General features: G+C 47.1%; 1 protein-coding gene across 4 annotated transcripts in view; it reads right to left on the reverse strand.

Moving 5' to 3' along the window:
- The window catches only part of EGFR (epidermal growth factor receptor), a 198,678-nt gene that overhangs the window by 44,403 nt on the left and 132,995 nt on the right, over window positions 1–21,280 (reverse strand). For all 4 annotated transcript variants that reach the window (XR_004258480.1, XM_032244179.1, XM_032244180.1 and 1 more), the window contains exons 5-15: window positions 17,230–17,298; window positions 16,266–16,384; window positions 14,488–14,629; window positions 12,153–12,269; window positions 11,173–11,299; window positions 11,000–11,073; window positions 10,108–10,198; window positions 7,509–7,708; window positions 6,185–6,317; window positions 4,013–4,103; window positions 1,781–1,938 (exon numbers count right to left, since the gene is read on the reverse strand). Coding sequence is in view for 3 of the 4 variants with exons in the window: in XM_032244179.1 (XP_032100070.1) it covers window positions 1,781–1,938; window positions 4,013–4,103; window positions 6,185–6,317; window positions 7,509–7,708; window positions 10,108–10,198; window positions 11,000–11,073; window positions 11,173–11,299; window positions 12,153–12,269; window positions 14,488–14,629; window positions 16,266–16,384; window positions 17,230–17,298 (1,321 nt within the window). In the remaining variant the exon portion in view is untranslated. The remainder of the gene's footprint in view (window positions 1–1,780; window positions 1,939–4,012; window positions 4,104–6,184; window positions 6,318–7,508; window positions 7,709–10,107; window positions 10,199–10,999; window positions 11,074–11,172; window positions 11,300–12,152; window positions 12,270–14,487; window positions 14,630–16,265; window positions 16,385–17,229; window positions 17,299–21,280) is intronic.

Consider the following 21,280-nt stretch of genomic DNA (forward strand, 5'->3'; position numbering starts at 1 on the left):
CACCACCACCACCACCACCATCACCACCACTGTGACTCCCACCTCCTCACCACCACCACCACCACCACCACCACCACCACTGTGACTCCCGCGTCTTCACCACCATCACCACCATCACCATCACTGTGACTCCCACCTCCTCACCACCACCACCACCATCACCACCACCGTGACTCCCACCTCCTCACCATCACTACAGTCATCACCTCTGACACCATTGTTACTCCCATCTCCTCCTCACCATCACCACTATCATCAATAATACTGTCATGGACTCAGTATTCACCACATTTCAGGTACCATTTTAAGTACACGACATATCTTAACTCATGTTCATAAAAATCCTGTGAGCTCGTATGTTCTCACTCATAGGTGGGTGTCGAACAATGAGAACACATGGACTCAGGGAGAGGAACATCACACACTGGGGGCAGTTGAGGGGGTAGGGGAGAGACAGTCGGGGGTGGGGAGGGAGGGGAGGGATAACATGAGGAGAAATGCCAGATATAGTATGCACCTAAAGTAAAAAAAAAAAATTAAAAAAAAAAGAATCACTGAGAGCTCTACCTTATCGCCTGCCTGTAGCTCAATTCCATCCTGAACTTCTTGCTATTTCCAACTTCATAGTGAATAAAGCCAAACTGATCTTTCACACATTTCACCATGGTCCTACACAGGGGTGTGATGTTGTAAGACACAGTTTGTGCATTTTGGCCCAGGACACACATTGGAACTTGATGCTGTCCCTTTTCTGCATGCCATCCAAATCCTGTGAGCTATGCAGCTTTATTATCCCAGTTTACAGAAAAGAAAGTGAGGCACAGAGAAGGTAAGACCCTTGCCCAAGGCCACACAACTCATACAGATGGATCCAAAGAAAGAATTAGTAACAGTTACAAATAAGGCTGGATTTTGAGAAACAGACGGAGGTGTGAACTGCTATATGACAGCTCAGCTCCTCTTTGATTGCTGGGTACGGTCCTGATTCACTGACATCTTTATTATTCCAATAAACAAGATACACACAGTCATAGCGCTTCTGCTAATTCTAGTCGAAGTAGTTTTTCTGTTTTTGTTTTTGAGATAGAGTTTCGTCTTGTCACCCAGGCTGGAGTGCAGTAGCGTGACCTTGGCTCACTGCAACCTCTGCCTCCTGGGTTCAAGCCATTCTCCTGCCTCAGCCTCCTGAGTAGCTGGGACCACCTGGCTAATTTTTGTATTTTTAGTAGAGATGGGGTTTCACCATGTTGGCCAGGCTGGTCTCAAACTCCTGACCTCAAGTGATCTGCCTGCTTCAGCCTCCCAAAGTGCTGGGGTTACAGGTATGAAGTAGTTTAAACTGAAGTAGCAACAGCTTAACAATCAACTAGCTTTAAAAAAGTGTCTTAAAGCAACCTTCCAGGCAATGTTACCTGTTATTCACTGCAAGACAGTTAATCCTCAACTGACCACGGAAATCTGGACAGAGACGCAAAAACCCCTGGAGAGAGGCCGAGGCTGCAGCTGCCGGGACCTGCGCTCTTTCTGCCCCTGCCCACCTGTCTGGATGTGCAGGATTGCCCAACACGGCCGGCAAGAGACACACCGCGCGGCGGAGTCACTCCCAGGGCACCGAGGCTGCCCGCAGGCAGCTGCCACTGCCAGGGCCGCGGGGCCAAAACGCCTTCAGTAACTGACTCAAATGCAAACCTCTGCAATGTGTTGCCTGGAAGCTTTGGAGACATTTTCAGCCTCTGACTCTGCGAGAGAGGAAACGTCCTGTTCTGCCCTTTCCACTCACCCGTAGGTGCAGTTTGAATGGCACAGGTGGCACACGTGGCCGGCGTCCGCGTACTTCCAGACCAGGGTGTTGTTTTCTCCCATGACCCCTGCCGGGCAGGTCTTGACACAGTGGGGGCCGTCGATGTAGTGGGCACACTGGATGCAGCTGTCCGGCCCCTGCACCAAGGTGGAGAAAAACGTCCGTGCACATCTCTTTCTCTTTCAAAACGGAAGTAACGTTTTACTTAAAATATTTAGTGTGTGCGAGTGGGGAAAGCCAAATAATAGAAAAATTCTTATTTAAAAAAATTATTATTATTATTATTTTGAGACAGAGTCTCGATTGTCGCCAGGCACTAGGCTGGAGTGCAGTGGCGCAATCTCGGCTCACTGCAACCTCCGCCTCCTGGGTTCAAGCAATTCTCCTGCCTCAGCCTCTCAGCAGCTGGGACTACAGGCGCGCGCAACCACGCCCAGCTAATTTTTGCTTTTAGTAGAGATGTGGTTTCACCATGTTTGCCATGATAGTCTTGATCTCTTGACCTTGTGATCCGCCGGCCTCAGCCTCCCAAAGTGCTGGGATTACAGGCAAGAGCCACCGTGCTAGGCCTAGAAAAATTCTTAAGGAGAAAACTAGTTCTTCTGGGATTGCACTTGCTTGATATGGTCACTGTCGGTTGCTTAGCAGAAGTTCTCCCTGATTTTCAATGCATATAATACACACCAGTATAAAAGAAATGATAATCTATATATTACCGCATTCTGCTTAACACATTGTGGGCGTCTTTCCTGGGCACAACCATCTTGATTGGCCCATAGGTGTATTTATGGTCAGAGAGTCTTTCTTGCATATTATATTTGAAGTTAAAGGGAAGCTCAGAGGGAGGCAAATTTAAGAAAACCTACATGGGTGTTTCTCCAGGGACAGGAAGGTGGGAAGTCTCCGTGCAATGGTGGGCGTATCGAGGGCTGAGTCATATGCTGCCTTTGATTCTGTTTGCAAAACTTGGAATAACCTTGCAAAACTCAAATAAAAGCATCTGGACTCAAATAAAAGAACCGCTCGGGTTGTGTGCCCCACACCTCGGAAGTAGCTGAAATAAAACCAGCAGGGAAAGGGATTTCTCCTTGGCTAAGTTCTCTAATGCTGGTTTTGTCCACTCAAAGGCTGTGTGTGCCCACAGCCAGCACAACTAGATGACTATGTCAATATCACCAATTATTTTAATGACAGAAATTTAACCCAACACCATGTAAACCTATAAATCAAGGCTATACTTTGTAACCAGCCACACTGGTAGCCTACCCCTCAAAACACGGATCTGTCATCTTCTGCCCAATTTAGAGAATGTCTAAAAAATGTTTTCAGTTAGTAGATTTAGAATTGGCTGTTGAAGCTCACATAAAAATAGAGCTCCCTATATAATATACTGAGAAATAACAGATTTGGGACATTTGGTGTGAGAGGAGCCCGAATTCTCACTCACATTCTTTACAAGATTGTTACTGAACATATAGATATGAAACTGTGCAGTTTAAAAAATTTTGCTAGGAATTTCTTTAAAAATTCTTCAATTAATTATAAACTAGTGTTAAGAATTTCAGGGGCCGGGCGCGGTGGCTCAAGCCTGTAATCCCAGCACTTTGGGAGGCCGAGGCGGGTGGATCACGAGGTCAAGAGATCGAGACCATCCTGGTCAACATGGTGAAACCCCGTCTCTACTAAAAATACAAAACATTAGCTGTGCATAGTGGTGCGTGCCTGTAATCCCAGCTACTCAGGAGACTGAGGCAGGAGAATTGCCTGAACCCAGGAGGCAGAGGTTGCGGTGAGCCGAGATCGCGCCATTGCACTCCAGCCTGGGTAACAAGAGCGAAACTCCATCCCCAAAAAAAAAAAAAAAAAAAAAAAAAAGAATTTCAGGATGTTTGGTGAAAGTGGTAATGCAATGCTGACTAGGTCAGGGATAGGGAAACCAGGTGAAAACAGCCACCATTAAATGTGAGGATTTGATCAGCTTAGATGAGGCTTCAGGTGTCAGCAGAAAGAGTGAATGCTCGTTGCTGGCAGATGTGTGCTAATGTCACCGACACCGGCCTGGACAGCACGGTCAGAGCCCGCTGTCTCCTCTGGGAAGGGGCTCTGATGGCTGTCCTGCCCACACAGGATGTCCTGGGCCATTGTCACAGTTCAGCTTCTGTGAAAGCCCTTCCTGTGAAGTGGGCATGGACAGCAGTGAGGGGCTCTTACCCGTCCCGTGCAGGTGATGTTCATGGCCTGGGGCAGGCATTCCGGGTGGCACTGGATGCACTCAGAGTTCTCCACAAACTCCCTTGGCTCGCTGAGAGGAGGAGAGGAAACCCATCAGCCCTCCCCTGAGACACTGTCGCAGGAACACAAATCACCTCTCCGAAATTCCAGATAACTTGAGGTCAAGGTCAAGGAGTTGGGACTTCAGGACTATACTTTGATATAATCAGCTGACTTTGTTAACTGAATCCTGGGTCGTCTTCTCTGTGAGTAAACACAGGAGCTTCATTCGTAATCTCTTTCCTGCATTTTCTATAGGCAAAGTTTTTGCATATTGGGTGAGCAAGCCAAATGATGAAAGAAAAGATGGTCCTGAAGAGATGTTCCTCACCTCTAATACCAGATTCATGGGTTATTGAAAGTAAGCTGGAAAAATGATAATTTCAGATTAAGTGATAGAAAAAGGAAGGAGTGAGAATGAACTTGCTCAATGGTTATTACTAAAAATGATGAGTGTGGAACATAGGTGTGAAAAACTTAGCTTGTAATACTTCTGACATCCTCAAGATGTACAGATTGATGGAAAGCAAGAAGCTCATGTTTGAGAAGACAGAGCAGATGTGCCCGCTGTTTGTCAGGAAGACAGGACTCTGCCTGGAAGTCAAGCACAGTTCTATTCTCCAGCAGCGAACAAGGAGTGTTTATTCTCAAAAGTGTGTGCCTTGGCCAGGTACGGTGGCTCATGCCTGTAATCCCAACACTTTGGGAGGCCAAGGTGGGCAGATCACTGGAGGTCAGAAGTTCGAGACCAGCCTGGCCAACATGGTCAAACCCCGTCTCTACTAAAAATACAAAAAATTAGCTGGGTGTGGTGGTGCAAAGCCTGTGATTCCAGCTACTTGGGAGGCTGAGGCATGAGAATCGCTGAACCCAGAGGGCAGAGGTTGCAGTGAGTTGAGATCACACCATTGCATGGCAGCCTGGGTGACAGAGTGAGACTCTGTCTCCAAAAACAAAAAAAGTGTGTGCCTTTCATCCTCCCCTTGGGCAATGGCACCAATTAAACCAAATAGGGTTGTGTCTTCTGTGCCTCTTCTCTGGGTCACTGCCCTTGCTGAAGGGGGCGGGGCTTGCAGAGGGAGCAGGTGCCACTGGACACCAGGTTTCTCTATACTAATGGAAGGACATGGGGCACCCCACGTGGGTATTTTCAATACCCTGCCTCTTAAGAAACACTTGCAAACTGAAAACATGGGCAAGTGTCCATTTGTGGCCATAAGGATTGCACCAATATTCCTTATTTGAAGTGGAAGCAGGACTATCGATGATGCGGTTTCTTCTGAGCCTATCAGCTAAAGGACTCCTACAGAGTTGAACTTGGTCCTCTCATCCTGCTGCTCAATATTTCTGGATCTAAGCTGTGGTCTAAGCACTGAGAGTAAAACAGGAAGATTTCCTACAGCCATCTGTAATTCCTGTGGCTCTCATCAATTTCTCTCTTTCTTTACATTTTCTAGCACATGACCTTGGCCTCTATTCTTCAGTTTTACTTTCCTATTTAGTTTTTGTCCTCATTTGTCATTCAAAGCCTTAAGTCAATATCAACATTCTCAGCGGATCCACAAACTGCACTTTATTGATTGCAACTAAATTCAGCAAGCATTGTTAGGAATTATTTCTTTGTCCATGGGTATATTTAAAGTTCCTGGTACTGTTTGATGTGCAATGCATGCTGGGGGTACATAAAACAAATATTAACTGGGCAATATAATTTGTGTTAATTTATTTTCACACACCAGGAATCGGGCACTGCAGAGAAAGGCCCAAATGTCCACGGAGTTGGCCAGATGAACCACTGATGACTGTCTCATTTGTTTTAGGAACTTTTTGTAGCTTAGAAAAATTTAAGATACTTCCAGGAAAAGAGATTCTGTAAAGTATTGGATTAAATTAGGTAATAACACGTGATTTTTCTTATTGTGATTAAATTTGTCAAAATATAAAGTAATCAAACAACTTCCCTTCCCCGCACAGAAAACCCCCAGACCTCCAAAAACCAAAGGCAAAGAATAAAAGGAAAAGAAAATTTAACAGAGTGCCTGTAAAGTTATAACAACAACCTGGTGTCTCCTTTTTGATCAAAGCAAGGGAGTTAAAGAAATCATCTCCTACCCCTCCAGAACGTTGCACTTCTCCACGCACTCTCTGCCTCGGCTGACGTTCCGGCAGGAGACGCAGTCCCTGGGGTCCGGGCCCCAGCAGCCCTCGGAGGAGCACAAGGAATGGCAGACATGGCCTGTGGCCTCTGCAGAGACAAAGTGGTTAACAGCAGTCAGTGATGGAGCAGGGACCCCAGGGGCCAGAGGAGATGGCACCTTCCCGGGAGGGGCCCTGTGCTCCGTGACCTTGGGTGGCACAGACTTGCTAGGCATGCCTGAAAGAGGAAGACACAGACTGGGCTTCCCAGAGGCCTCCCGCAGTCCCCGCTGCCGTGACAGGAAGGATGCAGCAGGCGGCTGGCTGCTGGGAGCACTGGACCATGCCTGACAGTGAAGTACAGGTCTACCTCCTAGTGGTGAGCCAGGCATGCGGGCGCACGAGAGGGGGTGCCATGAGTCCTCCCCTTTGGCAATGGCATCAATTAAACCAGATGGGACTCAGTGTTTTCTGTGCTCCCCTGGCCACTGCCCCTGCTGAAGGGGTCAGCCGTGCAGACGGGCCAGGTGCTGCTGGGCACTGGGTGTGTTTTGATGGTACCCAGGGCAGTCTGGAGCAGAGCCGGTGGTGTTCTGATGACAAATCTCACAGCTGATGGGAGCCGTTGGGCAGGCTGTGACTGTGTGCCATGTGCAGGCACCATGGAAGGGTTTTACACACAGAATTTCACTGAATTCTCTCAAAGCACTACAGCGTGGGAATCATTCCTATCTCCATGTTATGGATGAGGAAGCCAAAGCCGAAGGAGATTAAGGGAATTGATAAGGGCTTCAAAGCTAGGGAGTCCAGACCAGCACTTGACTCACAGCTGACTCTGCCATGGCCAAAGCCCAGCACAGGCCAGGCTCTCAGCAGCTTCAAAAGCTGAGTCAGAACAGGAAGTGTTGATGTGCTCATTCCATTTGTGTGTGTGTGTGTGTGTGTGTGTGTGTGTGTGTGTGTGTGTGTGTGTCTGTAGCTATAATCTTTACAGGCCGAAACGAGCAGTGGGTGACCTACAGCTAAAAGGTAGTATAACCAATACTAAATTTAGTTACTTAAATTACAAACAAATTACAAACAATTGGTAGCTTAAACCTCAGGGCAAATTCATCCTATTAAATAAGAATGATCTGAAAACAGTTTTAATGGAATTCACATGGTAATTTCACAATTAGGACTCTAAAGATTGTAATTTGCTTCTTAAGGAACTGAAAAAAGTAATTTAAATGGGAATAGCTCTTCAAAATTCTAAATAAAAATAAAGGACCCAATTCCATAAACAAAAACGGTGACTTACTGCAGCTGTTTTCACCTCTGTTGTTTATAATTTTGGTTTTCTGGCTGGAGGTCCCAAACAGTTTTTTCCAGTTTATTGTATTTGCATAGCACAAATTTTTGTTGCCTGAAATTATCACATCTCCATCGCTTATCTCCTTGAGGGAGCGTAATCCCAAGGATGTTATGTTCAGGCTGACAACCGCAAGAGAAAACTGACCACTGCATTGGAGAGAAGAAAAATCACATGGTAAAAAATTATGAAAAAAATATATCCCTGAAAACTTTGTTTTTCCTGACTGCCTTCGATTGACTACAAACTGCTTTCCAAGGATGGTAAGTCATGTTGTGAGAGGCACACCCTGCACCTTTTGAAAACTGCAAGTGTTTAAGTTTATCCAGGAAAAAGCTAGCTCCTTGTTTATTTAGTATCTTTAACCTCAGTGGCAGACCGGGAGGATGAATAAAATGCTTTCATGTCGTTATATTTTCTCCATTTTCATTTTGCCTGGAAATTGAGAACATATTCTAACCTATCAAACAGCCCAATAAACTTCAAAGGTTGTGGGTTTGTCCATCTATCCACCACCCAGCCTGTCTGTCTGTCCATTCATATATTTATTGGACAAACACTTGAGGTTCTCTGTCTCAAATTCTGTGTAGGTTAAATATGTCTCCTACTCTCAAGGACCTTCCATCTGGTGGTGACACAATCCTTTAGGCAGATCATTTTGAGCCCCTGCGAGGACCACGGTGAGTGCCGGCGACATGGAAGCAAAGAGCAGGGGCCTCCAAAGAGGTCTGGGAGGGATGCCTGGGAAGGGGAGCTTCCTCCAAAAAATGATGCCTAAGGCTGTGAGGCCCTGCCAGCAGGGACTGTGCTATTTTCTTCACCATCCAACACGATGCTAGGACACTATGGGGTGGTCCAATATGCCTATCAGATGACTGGATGGAAGTCATTCAGACTGAAGCGGGGATGTACTGAGCCACCTGGAGGAGCAGGAAGGCACACGGTGGACGTGAGAACCGTTAGCCCCTGCTGGACCACGATGGATGGGAGAATCTCTAGCCTTTGCCAGACCATGATGTGGGGGAGACCCTCTAGCCCCAGCCAGACCATGATGGGGGTGAGACCCTCTAGGCCCAGCTGGACCATGATGGGGGTGAGAACCTCTAGCCCCTGCAGGTCTGGGATGGTGCAGGCTGGAAGGCCTGGGCTGGTTTGGGAAGGGCGGACAAGGCCAGGGTACAGGAGACCCCGTGCACCTTGAGGAGGAGCTGTCTGTAATTGAGAAGGAGCCACAGGAAAGAGATCTGCATTTGCAGGAATCTCTCATCTGACCCCAGGCTGGGGACTGGGCCAGCTTCGAGGACTGGATGAAGAGACTGATGTTTAGGTGTTGGATGGCAGAGGGTTAGACTGTTATCCAGAGGCTTCTCCTCTCCCTGCTGCTCTTCTTTCCCCCATCTTTTTTCTTTCTCCTACACAGATGAGTGGTCTTGTATAGGATCCTGCAACCAATACCTTTAGGAATTCTTCCCCACATATGCCAATAGAGGCCAGGTCGTTTTGCAGGGCAGGTCTGGGGCTTCAGTGAGTCACCCCCCGGAACCTGTGGCCACCCCGCTTCAGTATGAGCTGGAATCACCAAACTTCTCATTAAATGTGAAGAGTAAGTAACGCTTATCTTATTTAAATCCCTACCACTAAGCCAAGTGGCTTATACCAGTCATCCAAGAAAATTGCCTTAAATCTCTTATTTTTGCAAGAATCTTGGGCAAAGGAAGTAATCCAGAGAATTCAGAGCGAAAAGGTCTTTCTGGGAAGCAACGGTAGCCACGTGTTTAGGATCACAGGTGCAGAGCCAAGGGAGTTTATGAAAGGGTGAGATGGGGGTGAGAACCTCTAGCCCCTGCCAGACCATGATGGGGGTGAGATGCGTATTTCACGCACTCTGATTCTTCTCAGTGTTGCACAGTATTGCATAGTGCTTTAGGAGTCAATAGGGGCAGCAGTTCTCACAACGAGGCTGCTTCCAAGGCGGGTTTCACCAAGAGATTCCCATCTCCTCCGCCACACCACTAAACTGATGGTTACCACATTAAAGATGCTTGTGTGTGAGCACCTGCATGTCTGTTCCACTGTCGGAGGTGAAAAGGTGGAAATCCTTAAAAAAAGGTGGTGCTAAAGAGTCTCTCTGGTCCCTGTGTAAGACGTACATAGCCTCAACTGCATCCTGAAGAGACACCAGCTGAGCAGAAACGGTTAGACAGTCGCAAAGTAACGGACACACACTTTTTATAAGTGTCAAGGCCATGAAAGAGAAGGAAAGACACAGGAACTGATGTAGGTTGGGAGGGACTTCAAAGCTTTGACGAGTAAGCGCAATGCGGGATTTGAAGCCCTGGCGACGCGGAGAAGTCTGTGGTTTAGCGGACAGCCGGTGCCAATGGCCGTTCAGTCTTGATCCCTGTACCTGCTCATGTGTGATACTATTCAGGAATGCCGGCGAGAGATACAGGAGCTCTGTGCCCTATCTTAGCAATGCTCCTGTAAGCCTAATTTCCAACTAAAAAGGCAAATGTCATCTCCCAGGCTTTGGCTGTGGTCAACTCACTGTTGCTTGGTCCTGCCGCGTATGATTTCCAGGTTCTCAAAAGCATGGAGGTCCGTCCTGTTTTCAGGCCAAGCCTGAATCAGCAAAAACCCTGTGAAGCAGAAGAAAGGCTCAGGCACACACCATGTAGGAGTGTATTTTTTGTATGAGACATTACTCTAGGACTCCCAGGGACTCTGAATAATATGAGCAGTGAGTGGGAAAATTTGATTTGTTTTGATTCTTTTTTATCATCCTCTTCTCTGGGTGAACATGCGCATGGGCGATGCAGGCTGAGTCAGCTTCACAGCGGCCTCCCGCCTCCCCCAGTGAGTCGCACGTCTCCTGCTGCCCCTCTGGCTGTGGCCCTGGGGCTTCTCCTGGGCTGCGTATCTGATTACCCCAAAGAGGCTCCTGCTGTGATTGATTATCTGCCATTTATGGATTGGTATCACGTACAAGGAGCTTAATGATTTTCCTTATTTGATTTCAATCCTAAAACAGTCTTGTTAGGTAGGTCTAATTTGCCCATTTTAGAGAGGAAGGAAGTGGAGCTCAGGTGGCAGTCATGGACCCGAGGCCCGCCCGTGGCCCTGCAGGGCTTTGGCGCCCAGTTTCAAAGGGCTGAGGTCCAGGCTGCCCCTGGGGTTATGGGCCACCAAGGTGGCTGGCTGGGGCCGGGCAGGAGGGAGGAAGCATGTTCACTTGTGCAGTGAATGACCCAAGCCTGGGCTTAACGTGTCCCCCTCCTGCAGGGGAAACTACATTTTTGAACAGTATCAAAACGTTAGCCATCAATGGTAAAATTTCAGAAGAAATGTTTTTATGCCAAGGAAGAAGGAAATATGTCAAAAAGCTCTCTCTCTAAAACACTGATTTCCCATTTATATTGATGTGATAATTTAGCTCAAACCTGTGATTTCCTTAACGGTTTTCAGAATATCCAGTTCCTTTGGGTCCAGAGGTGGGGTGTGTGTGAAGGAGTCACTGGAACAAACAGCAGGGCGATTATTGATCACCAACCTCTGCCAGTTAACAAGGCCGATTCTGTTTTTCTCTGTACAAGTAATTGAACCTGTGACTTACCCCCTAAATGCCACCGGTAGGATATGGAGGTCACCGCTGATGGAGGTGCAGTTTTTGAAGTGTTTAATATTTGTAGCATTTATGGAGAGTGTGTCTTTAAATTTACCAATACCTATTCCATTACACACTGCCGAGATAAGAGAGAGATGTATTCTGTTCACATTTGTTAGATTAAAAATAGCTAAGGATCCACAGGCAGAGGGCAGCAGGAAGGAACTCCAGCCACGGGAACTTCCGTTGCCATGTCATCCTTCATTCACTCGACAAACATTGACAGGGCTGGGGAGGGTGGGGGGGGCACACCAGGACCTATGGCACGCTTTGGGGCTACAGTGGTGTAGGAGACGCCATCGCTGTCATTCCACGCCGACCTGGCATTTGCCTCATTATTTCCCATGGGCTGCATGGAGCTGGGCTGCATCCAGCTCTGCCTCCCGTGGACTGTCCCAGGGCTGGGCGCCTGGCGGCCTCATCGGGGCCCCCCACCCTATCACAACCTTCAGTCCCTTCCCATTGCCTAACCTGGCTTTGCAGTTTATAATGTGTCTTAAAGAAACGATATGCATAGTCGGTTTTTTTTTTTTTTTTTAGGAGTCTTGCTCTGCTGCCAGACTCCAGTGCTATGGCGCGATCTCAGCTCACTGCAACCTTGGCCTCCAGGGTTCAAGCAATTCTCCTGCCTCAGCCTCCCTAGTGGCTGGGACTACAGGCGCATGCCACCACGCCCAGCTCATTTTTGTATTTTTAGTAGAGACGGGGTTTCACTATGTTGGCCAGGATGGGCTCGATCTCTTGACCTTGTGATCTGCCTGCCTCGGCCTCCCAAAGTGCTGGGATTACAGGCGTGAGCCACCGCGCCCGGCCGACATGCATAGTTGTTTTTTAATGAGAAGAGGAAGATGTGTTCATTCGGAGGTGGCTGAGAGTCCAGCCTCAGCCGCAGAGAGCAAGCCTCGCCCGCACCTCCGAGGGCCTCCTACCTTTGCGGCAAGGCCCTTCACACTTCTTACACTTGCGGACGCCGTCTTCCTCCACCTCGTAGCTGTCGGCCCCGCAGGCTCGGACGCACGAGCCGTGATCTGTCACCACATAGTTACCTAAGGAAGAGAGCATGAAAGGAAGGTGACGACGGTGGCACCAGGTGCTCGGGCCTCACGCGGACTGCCCAGGTCCTCGAGAGGGCTGATGGAAAGGTTCCATCCTCCTTTGGCTTTATTTACTTTAAGGACAAAGAATGACAGGTCACAAACGGAAAAGGAATCCCATTCAAGAGTTTAATGACACTCTAGGCCGTAATGTGGACCATACGGTGTTTCAACACCGCAGGAAACAGGTGTCAGGGAAACAGGGAAAAAGCAGCGCAGTGCTCGCTAGGGTACAGCACCTCTGTGAGCTCCTGTCCTTCCTCGTAGGAGCTGTCCTCAGGGCTCATGGCTAGAGCTTGAGTGTTCATTAAAAATGTGTAGACCTCTGTAATCCCAGCACTTTGGGAGGGCGAGGTGGGCAGATCATGAGGTCAAGAGCTCGAGACCATGCTGGCCAACATGGTGCAACTCCATCTCTACTAAAAATACAAAAAAAATTAGCCCGTCATGGTGGCATGCGCCTGTGGTCCCAGCTACTGGGGAGGCTGAGGTGGAAGATTCGCTTGAACCCGGGAGGCGGAGGTTGCAGGGAGCCGAGCTTGCGCCACTGCACTCCAGCCTGGTGACAGAGCAAGACTCCATCTCAAAAAAAAAAAAAAATATGTAGACCTAAAAAGAGCACTCTTCCCTTGAAGCAGCTATAGGTGAGGCTGCATTTTATTCTGCGGCTGACACCAGCTTTGCTGTCATGGCCCTTCCTGACATGGCCCTGGGTCCCTTGTGGGGACAGCTGTTTTGCATCCCAGCGGCACCTCAGCCCTCTCCTCCACCTGCTCCCACCTTTAAAGTAATTCATCTCTGTTAATAGTGACATCTATGTTACTTTTAGGAGCTCTATGTGTCACTTATTTGTTTGCTTATTTGTTTGTCTGTTTGAGATGGAGTCTTGCCCTGTCACCCAGGCTGGAGTGCAGTGGCGTGAGCTCGGCTCACTGCAACCTCCACCTCCTGGTTTCAAGCGATTCTCCTGCCTCAGCCTCCTGAGCAGCTGCGGTTACAGGTGCCTGCCACCACGCCTGGCTAATTTTTGTATTTTTAGTAGAGATGGAGTTTCACCCTATTGGCCAAGCTGTTCCTGAACTCCTGACCTCAGGCAATCCAACCCCTTCGGTCTTCCAAAGTGCTGGCATTAGAGGTGGGAGCCACTGCGCCTGGCCTGTTCCTAAGTTCCCCAAGAAGATCCTCACAAATGTTTACAGGACCTTGGTGATTCTTCTGTGAACCATCTGCTCTTGCTATCTTAGGCTCGAAGTGTTTTCCTATGGATTTTAAAGCTCTGTTAAGCCCTCTCTCGCAGACTATATCTGTGTTAACACTGCGGCACATTTTTCTTTGGCTTCATTTGCCATTTGCCTTATAATGGCTTCTTATTTTGTGTGTTTTTTCCCAGAGTGTAAAATTTCTCATGTACACAAATCTGGCAGGGTAAAATCTCCCCCTCATCACTGTTCTTTCAATTTTTTTTTCCAGTTAATCTTCCCTTTTAGAGATCAAGATTGGCTTCTAAAACTCTTTCATTAGACAAAGTTTTGCTCTCCCTGTTAGAAAGCATTTTATGTCACCACTTCTCTAAACCCTGGAGCCACCAGTACAAATGTAAATACAAACAAGCAAAAGTCAAACCCAAACCATGAAAACAAAACAAAATAAAAACAAAAACAAAACTTGTGCAATACTTCTAGGAGGCTTAACTTTCACTAGAATTTCAGCCACTCAAAAAGGCAGGTCTTCTGATAGATTCTCTGATTTAGGCCTATTATATACCTGTTTGGCACAAGTGCTAAACAGTGACATGCCCCTGCTTTGTGCCCAGCAGGCAACTGAATACCGTAGCCTGTGGCTGCTGGGCGAGCGGTGAGGACTGAACAGCAGGTGTTTCTCCTGTGAGGTGGCCTTGCCACCAAGATCTGCCCTGTGCACCCAGCAGCCCCCATGGGTGGACACGGTCAATGCCTGCCCACTCCTTGGTAGCAAGCCAGCCCCCCCCTCGCCTCTGCACCTGGACGGGCACAGGGTCACTGCACCTGGATGGGCACAGGGTCGCCTCCCCACAGCGAGGCAAACACATCCACCCAAAGACTCTCTAAGACTGGGTACTCCAGAGCTTAGCAGAAGACGGAGAGGGACGAGCATGCCTGACCAGTCAGAGGGCTCACAGGGAAGGACTCACGGGGACACTTCTTCACGCAGGTGGCACCAAAGCTGTATTTGCCCTCGGGGTTCACGTCCATCTGATATGTGGTGGGGTTGTAGAGCATGAGTGGGGGGCAGGTGTCCTTGCATGTGGCTTCGTCTCGGAATTTACGGCAGACCTGGGGAGGAGAAAGGACACACCGGGCAAGTGAGTAAGGACACGTGGCGGGTGCCACACACGGAGGAAGCACAGCACAGCGCTGACGCCCGTCAAAAAGCTCAAGTTATGGCCCTCATAGCCCAGTGTTCAACTAGTGTGGGAAAAGCTAGCGGCGCCCTCTGCAGAGTCAGAGAGATCCTTCTTCCAAAAAATCAATTTTTTGTTAGATGCACTGTCCCACCCACCAGAATTTATGGGTCATGATAAAAATACATCTCTTTTTTTTTTTTTTTGGGACGGAGTTTCGCTCTCGTTACCCAGGCTGGAGTGCAATGGCACGATCTAGGCTCACCGCAACCTCCGCCTCCTGGGTTCAGGCAATTCCCCTGCCTCAGCCTCCTGAGTAGCTGGGATTACAGGCACGCACCACCATGCCCAGCTAATTTTTTTGTATTTTTAGTAGAGACGGGGTTTCACGATGTTGACCAGGATGGTCTCGATCTCTTGACCTCGTGATCCACCCGCCTCGGCCTCCCAAAGTGCTGGGATTACAGGCTTGAGCCACCGCGCCCGGCCCAAAATACATCTCTTTACTAACGTAAAGATGATGGAGTTTGCACATTCTATAGGTGACGATGGAGTGAAATTAACGTTTAAACTCAGATTACATTGGGCTTCCCTTATAAAGTACAGCTGAGTGTACATTTTATAATGTATTGCTGAATGGCGGAAAACGTTGCCTAGGTCAATGCCCTGGAAAGGGGCCACACCCAATACAGTATGGGATCTTTCCAGGATCAACCCCATGCACAGTGTTCTCCCTGGGGCTCACATTACAAACAGCCCAGGGGGTCTGGGTCCAGCCTCTGGAATTTAGGAATCTTCCCTGAAACCACAGAGTGCTCTGGATTTAGTCTTAGGGAGGACTTCGTCACATCCAGCACCCACTTCAGGAATCACATCCACCAGCCTTGGCGTCTCTAGGACTTCCAAGACGCTCCTGACCTACACCCTCTGGTGCTGCCCAGAGTTCGCTGGGGCAGCAAGTCTTCTGCTGGCCTTTTCTGCAGTAACAGGGTGAGAGCGAGTACTTCAGGAGCCCTTGAGGGCAGGGTGAGCTCAGGAGGTGCCTGAGCAGTGGTGGAGGAGCTGAGGGATCCGTGTCAGGAGGCCCTAATGCAGCCCCAGCCAGCGAGACCTGTGTGGCTCTCCACGGGTCTCTTAGGGACCTCAAGGTGTCAAGTCTCTAGAGGTATAGTGGAAGTCAAATAATAAAGAGAGTGCGTTGCTGGCAAAACAAGGCACATTCATGACAATACTTGCATGTAGTATTTAGTGCTTGTTCTGTGCCCAGGTCCTGGTGACGGCCATCATGGGCATTATGTCCTTTAAGCATTCAGCTAGGAGAGACTTTGTTCCACATCATTATCAGGTGGGGAAATGGAGTCATGGAGGTCCCATGATTTTCCCAAGGTCTCAGTGAGTGGTGGAGGCAGGATACTAAAGATACTTTGCCACCAGGCAGAGGGCAGTATCCTGTCTGTGACTACAAATGCTAATTGACAGCTCTGCCACAGGAGGTTCTCTGTCCTGGCGTGGGTGGGGAGGGTGCAGCCACAGCCCGCTCCAGGGAGGCTGCTGGAGGGGCATCTTACCAGGCAGTCGCTCTCTCGGGGGCCCGTGCAGCCTGCGGCGCACTGGTTGTGGCAACAGTCGCTGGGGGACTTGCCGCGGCAGCGCCCGGAGCACTGCTGGGCACAGATGATTTTGGTCACTGAAAAAGAGCAAAGGTCCCTCGTGAGCTGAAGCGTGAGCATAGCGTCATTTCCCAGGGAGGCTGCAGAGCACTTGCAGATGTAGACAAAAAAAGTGAAGACACATTTGCCTCCAACGAAACGTCATTCAAGCTGAGTCAAACCATGCCCTTTTCCGATTGGCTCTTTTTTCTCCTGATTTATTTTTCATCACTTAAGAGAACCGTCAAATCAAGTCTAGACTTTGAGACCTGCTAAATAATTAGGTACATCTTGGGCAATGCAGGAAGCACATACAAAGAACAAAAATATCTGCTGGGAAGCAGTGTTTAGAAGGGCCTAACAGCCACCCCACAATTCAGCTTAAGGGCAGAGGGTCTGTTTTTGAGCTCCTGTCCCCAGGTTCCTTGGCCACGGAGAGGCTGAGCCAGCCATGCCTGGGTGGGTGGCCCTCTCCATCCTAAGGCAGGGTCCACACGGAAAAGTCCCTATGAGGAACTGTGCTCAGGCTTCTGTGTAGGTGGGTACAAAGAAAGCCAGGGAGGGAGAGGAAGCGAGAAGCCTGGTGACTGCTGTCAACAGGGACAAGACTCCATTCCCGGGAAGTGTGCTGTGTCCAGAGGACAGGGCTGGGGTACCCTGCTGGCGTTCACTTATTTATGACAGGCTGAAGCGCCCAAAATAACCCACCCTGGATTAACCGCATGCGGTGAGATTTGCAAGACTGTCATTCACCTAACAGTTCACACCAGGCCATGTGATAAAATAGCTGGGGTCTTCAAAGGGGAAAACAAATCCAATCACCTAAGTAAGTGAAGGCAGGGGGGACGGTCACACGTGGGTCTGAGGCTGTTCACTGACTTACGTTTCTGGCAGTTCTCCTCCCCTGCACCCCAGCAGCTCCCATTGGGACAGCTCGGATCACACTTTTGGCCTGAAATGTAAAAGTAATAGATGCATATCTCAGTGAAAGGGAAGGAATAATGAGAAACGGATGACAGCCATTCCCAGGCCTGAGTTAAGCACGTTCAATAAATGAAGACAATCTTGGCAACTTATATCTGATTGTTTGGCTGGCTGGTTTGTAGAATCACTTAAGAGACCTTGAGGGCCAGGCGCGGTGGCTCACGCCTGTAATCCCAGCACTTTGGGAGGCCGGGGCGGGTGGATCACGAGGTCAAGAGATCGAGACCATCCTGATCAACATGGTGAAACCCCGTCTCTACTAGAAATACAAAAAATTAGTTGGGCATGGTGGTGCGTGCCTGTAATCCCAGCTACTCAGGAGGCTGAGGCAGGAGAATTGCCTGAACCCAGGAGGCGGAGGTTGCGGTGAGCCGAGATCGCACCATTGCACTCCAGTGTGGGTAACAAGAGCAAAACTCCATCTCAAAATAAAAAAGAGAGACCTTGATAAGGAAAGAAGATGAACCATGTACTGCTTTTATTTACATGTCAGCTGTGGGAGCTGAGGCGGAGAGTAATTACTAACATGGGCCACATACACGAGAATTTTTCATGAATTTGAGGTTCCCTGTCTGCAATCTGGTTAGGCTTGGAGCATCCCCCAGCATCTCCCGCCGCAGCTAGAGTGTCTAGTTTGGCCGGACCTTTGGCATGGACTCACTGCTTCCTTGCCATGTCCAGTCTTGAGTGACTGCATGAGTCAGTTGTTCTGGGATTGTTAAGCCATGGCCTGTAAATAAAATCTTCTAGGCTCCAAATCAGAGAGAAACGCAAAAGGCTGCACAGAGGGTGACATGTTAACAGTGCAGACCGCCTTGTTGACTGTGTGAGGCCTTCGTTATCTGGTCAATTTTTGCAGTTTTTATAATCGGCCAATTACAAACTACAGCTGCAAAGGTTTTCCTCTCATCTGTCGTGTTTTCTTTTTATCAGTATTGAGAAGTCTGAAGGTCGAAGTGCCATATCTATCTAGAGAGAGCAGGCTGACCACCAAATTTATTAAAGAGTCCAGCCATGCAGATATCTTTTACTGTGAAGACACAGTAAACTAAAGAAGTTCATGGGTCCCGAGGTCTCCTGCAGTCAGGGAGAATTTAGATTTCAAACAGAAGAGCTGACGATCGATCTCTCACGTGATTGTGAAGCTGGGATATCAGCAGGGCGAAGGGCGCTAATGCCGCACGGGTGCTCCTTAGAGTCGTGAAGGCTGGGGAGGCTGGCATCAGGACTGACAGTGGGGGATGAACGTGTAAGAAAGGGAGGCAGAGAGACGCTGGCAGAGGCCGAGAGAAAGCAAGGTTGTGCGCAGGCATGTTAAAAGCAGACAGGTCTACGGAATGCTGTCCCATTCTTTCTGTACTTACATATAATTTTCATGTAAAATTATGTAAGTTATGTAATTATGTAATTTCATGTAAAATTGTTATTTCATGTAAAATTTTCATGTAAAATAAAGCCTTCAGTTTCATGTAAAATCATTTACATGAAAATCATATATAAAATTATTTACATAAAAATTTATGTAAAATTATTTACATGAAAATTCTATGTGAGTACAGAAAGAATTTACCCTGTACTTATATATAATTTTCAAATTTCTATTATAAGCATGTAATCATTGTATAAAAAATGTTTAAGAGAAAAACTCATCTTTCTCTAACAGGTTAAACATTTGCCAACAAACTATGGTCTATTTATGATTCTAGTGTTGACCAACTGTGACAAAAAAGAAATGCAGGCACATCATATAAAATATGGATAATAGAAGGAAGCAAAAAGAAGACATGGGACTCACTGAGAGTCAATATAGACATATAAGTCTATGTACATACAGGAATTGGAATCCCGCTATACATGGTGTTATAATCTTAAAAACCCTGATAAAACATGATCATTTTTCCATGCTTTTACCATGAAGACACAGGAAACTAAAGGAGTTCATGGCTTTAAATACGTTTCTACCTAACATGATTATCAGTAGCATGGCTGCAGCATAATTAATTTAACGATCTCTTATTTTTAGATATATAATTTGTTCACAACATTTATCATAAATAAGGCTACAAGGAATTCTTGTATAAGGATATGTTTCTACATCTCTTATGATTTTCACTTTTATTTCTTTTTCTCTTGTTCCTAAATGTGACATTCATGGGTCAGAGCTATACATACTAGTTTTAGATACATTTTGCAGGTGTATTGCCAAGCTGGGTTTTATTAATTTATATGCCCACAGGCAGAAACATGAGAATTTCTGCTTCTCCACACCCCAGCTGACCCAGGTGTTTAAAAGCAAAAGGAACCCAAATACTTAACAAAGGAAGATGTGATGCTTTGTTATTTTACTCTGACCTTTTTTATTACCTTAGAAATCACATTTTACTTTATTTCTTGCTGATCTTTGTGTGTGTGTGTATACACACACGAGCGCACATGTGTGTCACAGAAACAGAGACAGAGAGAGAGAGAGGCTGCTCATGTTCTGAGCCATGTTTTTATTAAGAGATTAATCTTTTTCATAGTCTTTTAAGGATGACTTCAGATAGTAATATAGCAAGGATACTAACCCTCTTCATGGCAGTCAGACACTGCACAATGTTTTCCTGGTGGCCATTAATATTTTTCACATGAAAGTTTTCTTTTATGGTGTCAGATTTTGGCTTTTCTTTAACTCGATATTACAAAATATTCATCTATATATTTCTTGTTGGCACTTATATATACATTAAATATTTTATTTTAAGTATTTAATATGTATTTGGAATTTATATTACATGAAGTGGGTGATGGATTTATTTTAATTTTCTCTCAAGTAAACCCATTCATTCTAACTTGTAATGCCCAACTTCAACAAAAACGTAATGCTGGGCATGCTGAAATTTTTCTGAATCTCAGGCATCTTGTCCGTAAAACACTTAAGTCGTCTCATGAGATTTGTTTTGGTGAAAACTAAATGAGGCCCGTTCTGAGCTGGAACATGTAGCCATAAAGCACCACTCAAGAGACGGGCTTCCTTTCCCACAGGAGCCTGGCAGGGTTCCCAGCTTGCCTCTAGATGGTAAGAAGGAAAATTCAGGTATCAGGTTGATGGTGAATTTGCACTCTGCAACACGACTAACCCAACATACCTAGTTCCTTTATAAAAACCCTTTATAGTTCACTCACTTTGGTATTTTCGCCCCTAATTGTTAAGTCATTCTACACAGTTTATTGAATAATGAATCAGTACCTTACTGGCCTGAAATGTCCATTCTTTAAGGACTTTTGATTTAGCTAGGCTAATTCTTATTGTCTTTATTTATGTCTATTCTTAAAGCAATACCACATTGGCCTATAGTTCAAAGCCCTGTATTTGAATCTTTTTACTGCATGAACCCACTGTTCATTCCCCTTTCCAGCACTTTCTTTGTGGGTCTTTCTAACAGTTGTGGTGCAGAACACGGAGGCTGCCATTGTGGGCTGCCTCACCTGATCCATGGCAAACACTGGCCCCATCACCATTCCAGGTTCATCAAAAAAATAAAATGTGCACAATTTAACCTCCCCAGTGTCCACCAGACAGATGAGGAAATGCTAACTTTGATCTCATAATATGAAAGTCTGCAATGTAAAATAAAGCTTTCAGTTTCTTGCAAACATAGTAGGTGTCAGGATGGATATCTGGTGGAATAATTTGTTTATAAAACAAAGAGGCTCAATACCTATGTTCACAGTGGCATTATTCAAAGTCAAAAGGTGGAGGCAATCCAAGTGTCCATTAATGGGTGAACGGACAAATGAAATGTAGTGTACACATGCCATGGAATATTCAACACGTGCCACATGCATGAACCTTTGGGACATTTTGCTAGGTGAAATAAGCCAGTCACAAAAGGACAGATACTACATGATTCCACCTATATGACAGCCCCAGAGCAGTCACATTCATAGAGACATCAAGTGGACTGGTG

Source organism: Sapajus apella, unplaced genomic scaffold (genome assembly GCF_009761245.1).
Source record: "Sapajus apella isolate SASKATOON/1434 unplaced genomic scaffold, GSC_monkey_1.0 scaffold54, whole genome shotgun sequence".
NCBI lineage: Eukaryota > Metazoa > Chordata > Mammalia > Primates > Cebidae > Sapajus > Sapajus apella.